This window comes from Phaseolus vulgaris, chromosome 5, assembly GCF_051622355.1.
Source record: "Phaseolus vulgaris cultivar YP4 chromosome 5, ASM5162235v1, whole genome shotgun sequence".
Classification (NCBI taxonomy): Eukaryota; Viridiplantae; Streptophyta; class Magnoliopsida; order Fabales; family Fabaceae; genus Phaseolus; species Phaseolus vulgaris.
The window spans coordinates 41,579,556-41,590,138 of NC_143502.1; the positions used below are offsets into that span (position 1 = coordinate 41,579,556).

At 31.0% G+C, this 10,583-nt stretch overlaps 1 protein-coding gene across 4 annotated transcripts; it reads left to right on the plus strand.

Moving 5' to 3' along the window:
- The first annotated feature begins 1,886 nt into the window (after positions 1-1,886).
- Positions 1,887-7,031, plus strand: LOC137835846 (protein indeterminate-domain 11). Of its 4 annotated transcripts, XM_068644565.2 has the most exons (5): positions 1,887-2,212; positions 2,592-2,882; positions 3,003-3,399; positions 3,852-4,681; positions 6,761-7,031. In XM_068644565.2, exons 2-5 carry the CDS (start codon positions 2,666-2,668, stop codon positions 6,766-6,768), a joined length of 1,452 nt encoding a protein of 483 aa, XP_068500666.2. In that variant the 5' UTR covers positions 1,887-2,212; positions 2,592-2,665; the 3' UTR covers positions 6,769-7,031. The 4 variants fall into 4 exon arrangements, with proteins under 4 accessions (XP_068500666.2, XP_068500668.2, XP_090158575.1 ...); XM_068644567.2 differs by lacking the exon at positions 6,761-7,031 and having other exon boundaries at positions 1,959-2,212; positions 3,852-4,916; XM_090302449.1 differs by having other exon boundaries at positions 1,978-2,212; positions 2,592-3,399.
- Positions 7,032-10,583: the final 3,552 nt, after the last annotated feature.

Sequence of the window (10,583 nt, forward strand, 5' to 3'; positions counted from 1 at the left end):
ATATATATATTAGAAAATACTATTTTAATAGCAGAAATGAGCTGGGAGAGCACATTGTGTCATGGTGGTGCAAGATCCCATTTAATCATGGAACAATAAAACAAGATAATGACAAAAAGAAATATTTTTGTATTGAGAATTTTCTAAAGTTAATACGTGGTGCAGACAACACAACCTCATTGAAAGCTGAACTAACATAAAAACAATGCAGTTCTGCTGTACCCACATACACCTTAAGATTTGTAAATAAAAATAAAAAAATATTCGTACATATGAATCAAATTGTAATATATTTAGAAACATTCATGTATGTTACATAATCAGGCATAAGAACCAAACCACTACCAGACATATGTCAACGGGATTCTCAAGGCTGAATATATGCATTATCTTTAACATTTTCAATTATATATTTTTAGTGTTTGACAAATGGCAGAATTAATACAAATTCCAATTTTACAATCTTTCAAAATTTTAAAATTTCTCTATTAATTTTTTTAATGAAAAATATTAGAACTAAGTAGATATTTGGGTGCAAACTTCAATTTATAAGTCAGTTTTATAAGATTGAGTTATACTTAAAATTCACGCACAAGTTGAAAAATGACAAAATTAATAAAAATAATAATTTACAATCTTTCAAAATTTCTCTATTATTATTTTTAATCACATAATAAATATGTTGGAAATTTTATATTGATTAGAGATTAGAATATTTTACGATAAATATTTAGGTGCACACTTCATCTAAGTCGATTTTATGAGGTTGAGTTAATCTTAAAGTTCACATACAAGTTAGCTTCTGCAGGAAGAATGAGGTGTTTTGGAGATCCCACATTCACTAAAGATTAAAATACTCTTATGTGGTGTAAACCTCGTAGTTGATTTTTTAAAGTTCTTTTCTTCATTTATAATTTCTATTTCTATGTCTCTTCACATAAATTCACTTTTAACTAATAGATCATTTATTTTTTCTACTTTTAACAATCATAATATAAACTCCATGAAATGTCCCATTCCAAGCTAAATGCACTCTATCTTTTACATCTAAACCAAGGGACTTCAAACTGAAAAGTCCAATATTCAATCATTGAAAAATTCTTCTTCCAATGCAGAGAATAAAAAACTAATACAAACAAAAATTATTCCAGTGATTGAGTCAATACACAACAAACTGTGAACACATGGAAGCAAAGAATTTCATTAAGAGTGATGATTCGTTTTCTATAATTGACTTTGGAGTCAACTTGGGCATGATGAGTATCAGCAAACAGTTCTTTTTTTCTGAACTCTCAGATGAAAAGCTAATGTTAATGATAAAGGGTGAAGGTTAGTAGTCTGAAAATCGATGGAGAAAAAAATGGTACTGTTACAAGAGTTGGCTAAGGAAAGTATAGGGTAGAGGAAAGTAATGGTACTATTTTTTGCAACATTAATTGTTTATCTTAATACTGATAATGACCATCACGAAATGAAAATGACAAGGCCGACAAAAGATTGCACAGGAGCACAAATGAAGAAGATGCAGAGATTGAGATAAGGGGGGACGCAATGGATTTCGGTGCGTTAGGCATCTTTGTCTATGCAGATGGATAGATCCATAGCCTAAGAGATATGTGTGTGTAACCATGCAAAAATTCTAGGAAATTGCAGCATTTTTGTGATGGGAATGAATAGTTACAGTGATGATGGAATGAATGAACAAGTATAAAAAAGATGGAGAAGAATAAAAAAAGAATTAAGGGCAGAAGAGAGAAGCTTTTGGCCATGCTGGTTGGAATTTAATGAATGAATCAATCATGTGTGTGACTGTAAAATTTAGAAAGCAAGGAGGGTCCACAACCAATGATGTTAAGTAGCACAAGGGAACATCACTCTCTTTCTCTGTTCTTCTTCTTCTCTCTCTAAATGCTGTGTGGTATACAATATTTTACATCTATCTATTTATCTATCTGCATATACAAATGATACTCTCTTTTTACATGCTTTGCTTTCCCACCCCTTTTTTCTGCTTACTTTACAATATAAGGGAAAGGGGAGGGAGAGGGGACTGTATATAAACAAAGCTTTATAGCAAAAATAATTGAGCTTGATTAAAGGCAACATATATTATAAACAATAAAGAAGGAAAACATTTTTCTGGTGCTGAGAAAGAGAACAGAGGAAAAGACAGAAAAGCACAACGTCAGAGTTAGCTGTAGGGTTCTCCTTGGTATGTGGTTTCTGGTATTGTTTTTCACTGCCTCAGATATAGAGGGAAGAGACTGCTTCTTTTCATCTTCCTCTCTCTCTCTCTCTCTGATTTTGAGCTTTCAGTAGCTGCTTCTGTTTTTTTTTGTTCATATTATTATAGTGTGGACATCACTGGATTTTCTTGGTATATATATATAAAAAACAAAAAATTGTCTCTTGGGTTGGTGCCAAACAAGTTTGAGAAAATCATGAACTAAGCTTATAGTATCTGCTTCACTTGAAAGATGTAGAGAAAGTGTGTCAATTTTCATTTTTCTCTCACTCATACTATTTTTTCTTTGTGGGGTTTGTGAATTTTGCCTCTTTGTTCTGTTCGTTTCTCACTGGTCCAGTTCCAGGCTTTTCCTTTCCTGTTTTAGGTGAAGCTAGCAAGAGTAGTAAGATACGAAAAACTCAGATCTAGCTATGGCTCATGAGAATTCAAAAGGGTCCAAATATGAGAAAAGACCATGAAGGGTTTGATGCTCCAAAAACCATGTCTAATTTGACTTCTGCATCAGGTGAAGCTAGTGCTTCTTCAGGCAACAGAACTGAAATTGGTTCTGATTACTCACAACAGTACTTTGCTACTCCACCAACTCAAACCGAAACTCCACAAAAGAAAAAGAGAAACCTTCCAGGCAACCCAGGTTTTTATATATATATCTCTGAATTTTTAGTTTTTTTTTGGTTTGTTTGTTGTATGTCCTTGTCTTGTTTATCTGAATTGGGTTCCTTTTTGTTTGGTGTTTTCTCAATTGTTTATTCAGACCCGGAGGCTGAGGTTGTCGCGTTGTCTCCAAAGACTCTTTTGGCGACAAATAGGTTCATTTGTGAGATCTGCAGCAAAGGCTTTCAGAGAGATCAGAATCTCCAACTTCACAGAAGAGGGCACAATCTGCCATGGAAATTGAAGCAGAGAACGAGCAAAGAGATAAGGAAGAAGGTTTATGTGTGCCCAGAAGCAACTTGCGTCCACCACGACCCTTCAAGGGCCCTGGGGGACCTAACTGGCATCAAGAAGCACTTCTGCAGAAAGCACGGCGAGAAGAAGTGGAAATGCGACAAGTGCTCCAAGAAGTATGCTGTTCAATCAGACTGGAAAGCTCACTCCAAGACCTGTGGCACAAGAGAGTACAGATGTGACTGTGGAACTCTCTTCTCAAGGTAACTAACCTAATCCCATCACCTATATATATATATATATATCAATCATATATATATATACATCATTCATTTATGAACCATGCTACATGACTCCAAATTCCACCCCAACATCTCTTTTTCTTTTGTTCAAATTTTTACATTAAACCCACCTTCCCTTCTTACAATGAACAAGATGTCACACTAAACAAAAGCTATATACTATGGATACTAATACTATATATATATATATAGAGAGAGAGAGAGAGTATAGAATATACCTAACTAAAACTACACCCTTGAGAGAGAGAATATTTGAATGCAGTGGCAGCCAGGTGCCTAGCTAACATGGAGTGTGTGTGTATAACTGTCTTTGAGGTGTTGGGAAAAGAGAAAGGGTGGAAATTTGTGGAGTTATAGCACTTTAGTGACATGGGTTTGGTTTTGTTTTGTTTGTATTTATTTATGAGAATCAGGAGGGACAGTTTCATAACACACAGAGCCTTCTGTGATGCATTAGCAGAGGAGAGTGCAAGATCTGTGACAGGCATAGACATGGGAATAGGCATTCCCAACAACTCAGCTACAACTCCAACAACACCTGCAGCAGGAGTAGTGATATCTTCATCCTCTCATCATCATCATCATCATCATCAAGAGATCCATGGTAACAATTTCCCATTGAAGAAAGAGCAAGAAGGTTTCATGCCCCCTTGGCTTCAACAACCACCCTCCACCATTGATCTCTCCTCCTCCTCCTCCTCCTTCTTCTCTCACCATGAAAACCCTAACCCTAGAGGTGGTGGGGGAGGTGGTCCCATTCTCCCTCCCTACCCAACAGCGCCTTCCCCTCCTCACATGTCAGCCACAGCGTTGCTGCAGAAAGCAGCCCAAATGGGAGCTACCATCACCAAAACTGGCTCCATGATTAGGACCCACCAACAACCTCACGTGTCTCCTCACTCTTTCAATTTGTCCTCACGTGACCACCAGATGACCCCCACTTCCAACACCACCACTGGTGTTGGTGTTGGTGTTTCTTCATCACTTCTTCACCATGTTATCAACTCTTTCTCCTACCCTTTTGAAGGGACTTCTTTCGAGGACCCTTTTCATGGTGCTGTCACGAAAACAAGCGCCGCTGATGACCGTGCCGGTGGTGGTGGCGGCGGTGGCAATTATAATGAGACGATGACCAGAGATTTCTTGGGTCTTCGACCCCTCTCTCACACTGATATTCTCAACATCGCTGGCATGGGAAACTGCATGAACTCCCAACTTAACCAAACCCAAAACCCTTGGCAAGGTTAGCTCCATATAAAATATATCTGCATTTTCCTTTTCTTTATTTCATTATAATATAATAATAATATAATATATATACATTTTTTTTGCTTTTCTTTATCATATATTCTCAATCTTCCCAATGGGAGGGACATTCCAGAGTCTCAATAATATTTATGTACTTATATATATATGACCTTAGTATATATATACATATATATATTATTTATTTTTAGTGCAATTAATTAATTTTGACACACACTAATCTCATTATTCTTGTTTTTTTTTTTCAATCGGTTATCAATAATTAATTATTGTTTGAATGTGGGTTTCTGACAACTATACCTAGACACAAAAAATTAATCAAAGGGGAATCTAAATATATTTAGATTTTTTTTTTGTCTCTATATACCATCACTTTTTTGCTGTGGACCTAGTGAAAATTTTGTTCAATTCAAATTAGCATTGGTAGAGACTGAAAACTTTACATATTGTATAAGGACATACACAGAAAATGAAAACATTACAATGACTAAAGTAAAATAACAAAATTAAAATCAAAGAAAGTGATTTTACAATGATAAGTTAAAATAAATCATTTTGTAAGGTCTAAAGCCAAGAATTATACATTACAGGAAAAATATTTAATTTATTTAACTGTTGTGAAGTAAGATTTAGTTATAAAATTGATTACAGTATAAACATTAAACGATAAATGCAGCTAAATAGATGCAGTAATGTTTCTTAAGTCAGTTATGGTATTATACATGGAAAATTAATGTTACCACTGAGTCCAATTTATATTTTTAATTAAAATATATAAATATTTAGAAGTAAATAAGAGATATACATGGTACGTATTAGATATGTGAAGTGAATAATTTTTTTTTGTTTTTCAAGTGTTTGGTAATTTAAAAGTGAAAGTGAATTTTAGAGTTAATTCAATCTCATAAAAATAATTTATAAAATGAGGTTTATTCTTAATTATATATTAGGAATTGTTTTAATTTCTAGTTAATGTGGGATTTTATTATTTATAAAGTGTGATTATAATCATTTACGAAATAATAATAATTGAGATTGTGAAAATTATAGTATGCTAAATAATAGAGGTAAGATTTGCCATAGAGTGAAGATTCAATCTTCAGCTTTTACGTTTTGCTTACTTTTAAAAATGAAGTGAAACACTAAGATTGGTAAACAAAATTTGTGATAGAATATTCATCTTTTTAAAATTTCCACTTTTAGAATGGGGTGGTACTTTTTTTAATCATGTACTTAGATATAGCTTTATATTTTTTCTGACAATTTTTTTGTCTTTTATGCTTTCTTGGTATTGGATTCAAGCTGAAGTATGTTTGTTGTGATAAGAATAACACGATGAGTCCTTATCACACGCTCTCTTTGCATTCTTTATTTTCTAGTTCAAAACAGCTTTACAGAACTAAAGAAAACAGATAAACATTAAGTATACATGATCAACGTTAATGGCCAAAATGTGTGTGTTTCTGCTTTTACAGATAAAATTTCAGAGTGTGGTTTTAGGACTAAAAAAATGGTTGCTTTCAGAGTAAAAACATGCACACAAAATGCTTGGTTTAAGTACACCTGATTTTTTACCAAGCTTATATTAAACTTTGAATACATGCACTATACCCTGATACACGTTTGAACCAGTTGCAGCAAAAACAATTCACTTTCTGCAGAAATAACACATTTTGACGTGACCATTTTTCAAAACATGCACTGTGGTGTGAATGTTATATCCAACATGGAGGACTCAGCAGTCAAGTAAAATCAGCAGAAACTATTGGTCATAGTTTGGTAATCATGAAGTAATGAATAATGTTCTCATGACGGCTTTGAATCATAATTATATTAACCAAATCTTAATCATTAGCCTTTTTCTTTCATCATTTGCTCCTAACTTTAAACTAGTGGTGAAAACTTTCTTAAGCCAGCTAAGTTCATGTTTGTTTGACAGTTCAACAAATACAAATTTTCATCATCAAAGAACACACACACACACACACACTTTTAACACTGTTTACATGAATTGTATCAAACCAACACTAACTTCTGTATGATCATGATGCTGAAGGAAGTTGAAAACATTTAGCAGAATAAAGAAAGTAAAGCAAGAAGAAATGGTGACAGATGGTTATGGAAGAAGCAACATGGATGTTTGGTTATGGAGACGTATGCATGTGTTGAGTATAAAGTGGAATTCATGGATATACGATTGGGATTTTAAAAAGCATTGGATTCTTTTTTGATGGGAGAGGATATTGGTGACTATGATGTGTAGAATATTTGATTTAGATTTTTGATTGTGATTTTTGAGGAAGATTTCTAGTTCATTTGTTTTATTACTTTGGTTTTCAATGTTTTCTTCTTATTATGGTTTTTATAATATTAAAACATTACATAATACAATGGTAGGTTATTTAATAATACATTAGAACATTACTCAAAGACAAAACTTTAACAAGGAGTTCAAATCAGGAGAATTTTATTTTAATAAACTAAATGATAAAGAAAAACAGATATGTTATAAGAATTATTTATATATTAATGTTTTTTGATAAATTAATATTTATGATTTTTTTTATTTTATACTCAACTTCAAACTGATTAAGGATTTTCTAGCATCAGTTAAATTAACTTAAATGTTTAATTTCATAATTTCTAATGATATAACTATTGATAAAAGTGCTCAGATTTAAACATAAAAGAGTTTTTAAAATAATAACATTAAATGAGACATTTGTTGAAATTTGTTTTCATACAAATAAAATAAATAATGTGTAAATTTCATCTATCTTATTTAATGTTATTTTTTGAAAAATATATTTATGTATGGTTATAATTTAGAATAATTTAGAAATTTCAATTCTTTATTTCACTATATATCAAAAAGATTAAGTGAAGTTTAAGTAATTAATACCAGCATTCTTAAACAATGTAAATTAGGTATAAGTTAAAAACTATTTATTCTTTAAAAAAAATATTGTGTAAAACGACCCAATATTGAGCAAGAATAGTTGATGTACAAGCTATTATTTCCAACTGTTGGAGTAGCTTTTTCGTAAAAAAAATGTTTCTTATTTAAAAGATTTTATAATTTTTTTTAATAAATACATTTTTTTTATGAGATGTAATGTAAAAAAAAATCACTAAATAAATAATAAATTAGGAATAAAAATTAACATTTCATAAATCTGAGGACATAAGTTAATTTAATATTTTTAAAAAGATAAACTACAGTAATTTTGAAATAGATATAAGGGTAAATAAATTGTTAGGTACCATAACACTTTAATTCAGTTAGCTTTATTTGAAGTTCCTGTTAATAATTAACACACATGTGTATTAAGAAGAAAACTAATCTTAATATGCAATTAGTACACCTTCAATTATTTCAAACATTAACTAATTAATCAATTTTAAATAAAATTAATGAAATTAAAAAAATTGTATTAATATTTTTTTTATTATACTAAAAACAAAAATATATCAATACTTATTATATTGAACCACTATTTATTCTAGATATATTAATGGAAAACATTAATATTATACTCGTACTATGATAATAAATGAGGTGATATAAATATTATTAACATAAGAAATAGTTACACGTATTATTGATAAAGGTAAATCATATAAAAGTTATAGATACTAAAAATTCACAGCATAAATATAATATCTTCTTTATATATCAGTGTAGATATATACAAAGCTGTTATATATATAACGTTTGCATATATTATTTTCCTTTCAAATTAAGGATATATTTAGTTTAGTATTTTTTTATTAATTTATACTTTCCCTATTTATAAAACTCATTTTTTAATTTTTTTAAGTCTCAACTGAACTACTTTAGTTTTAAATATTATAAAGATAATTTTGGAATAATATATAGTACAAATTATTACCTAATTCACTATTTTTAATTAGTTTAATATAGAGGAAGTGGCTAAATAACAAGGCTTGTTGTTTTATCAAGTACAGAAACCCAATGTGTTTTTTGATTTGTAGTGCACATGGATATGAATTTTGCTTCATGCAATTAGAAAGATAGTGTTTCAGTACTTTAAAACAAGGGAAAGTGGTGAGATTTTATTCTCCCCATAACACATGTAAGAACAGATCATAACATCATAGAATTGAAGAAGAAAGACTACAAAGTTGATCAAAAAGCAGTGTCAAGAACACATGTACTTGATCAAATTTTGATGTTTAGAAAATGGGTTAAGAATATTGAAAAGGATAGTACTTTGGCAATGAACTTTTTCCTGAAACTGAAATTTTGGAAAGAAAGAGTAAAAATGGTTTGGAAGCAGTTGGTGTCAGAAGGGATATGGTGAATCCTTGAAATGTGACAATGTTTGTGAAGGTGAGAAGATGAGTGAGGTTGTTGTTGCAGAGAGGGTGAGAGGAAGAAGAGAAGGTACGTGGAGGATAAAGAATAGGATAATGGAAATGCATTGCATGTTTGTGAGAATTATGGAAGTGGTGAGATTTCTCTGTCGGAAAGAGACAGAAAAGGTGGTAAAGAACGAAAAGGGAAAGGGAAAGGGAAATGGTAATAGGTATGTGTGCAGCAGAGAGCAGAAGGCACAGTGCCCCAATAAAGGGTACTGTTATATGTCACTGTGTTGCATTGGTTTTAGATGTTATTGGGGTTTCTTTTTGTCTGCAGTCTAAATTGGAATATCAAAAATTATTACCAATGTGTGGTTGGTTGCTGCCTTTAAAAGGTGAGAGAGATTCAAGCCTTATTTTGTTTCTTCTTTCTCTATGGAAAATCATACTTTAATGATACTTTAATTTATAATAAACAATAAATTTGTAATTAAAAGATATGAAAAAATATTAAAATAATAGTATTAAAAATGATAATGTGATTGTATAAAAAATTGGATTTGTGAATACATCATTACTCTTTTAATGGTGAGTAAGTGAAGTTGACTTGTGGTTGTAATGTAAAGATGCTTCTCCACACTTACCATTTGCCAATAAATCATCTCACCTTTTTTCTCTTTGACTCCACATCCACCCCATCACTTTTCTTATTCATCATCATCCAACCTTCAATTATGGATCTTTTTGCACTTCAAATTTCTCCTCAAAACACCATTCTCTCTGCTTGAACTCCAATAAATATGAACTGAGGTGATGGATTCAGCTTCATGGTGCTGGGGATTGCAGTCTCTTCCCCCATGTCTTAAAGCCTGCAACATGTAAAATAACAATTTTGTTAATGAAAAAATACATTATTATTCATTGCAGATTTCCCTGTATGTTTCCAGATTCAGAACATGTTTTTCAGAATGTATAGTACATTTCATACTGCATTTTCCTGGCAATACGTTTTGGAATATCCATAAATGCATTATGAAATATGTAATCAAGAATATATTAATATAAATGCATTATGAGACATGTAATCAAGAATATATTAATACATATACATTTCTAAAATGTATTTTTGATCTATGAATGTATTCTGGAATATAGATAATGAGATTACATGTACAACTGTGAATAGATATTTATGAAGAGTAAAATTAATAATTCAATTTTTATGGAAGTGCAACATCAATATAGGGGGTGCAGAATGCAATGGCAATCTGACTCTCTAGGTCCAACAACATTAAAAATAAAAGTTTTACTTTGATCCATACTTTGGAACGGGTGTTTCTTCTTGCACCCATCAAATCATCAAATTGTGTCCTGTATTCCATCAATTAGATAAAATGATAAAAAAAATGTCCCATTTAATACACTATCATTTCGAAAAACTCTTTATGAAACATATTTTTTGAAAATTTATTCCAAAATGTATATAATAAGTTTTGGTAAATTTATTCCAGAAATTCTGTTCTGAAAAACGTTTTCCAAGAATATATTTTATGAAT

Coding starts and splice junctions, on each gene's coding strand:
- LOC137835846 (XM_090302449.1), top strand. CDS start 2,666: ATGAGAATTCAAAAGGGTCCAAATATGAGAAAAGACCATGAAGGGTTT. Junction 3,400..3,851: donor TGTGGAACTCTCTTCTCAAG/GTAACTAACCTA, acceptor TATGAGAATCAG/GAGGGACAGTTTCATAACAC.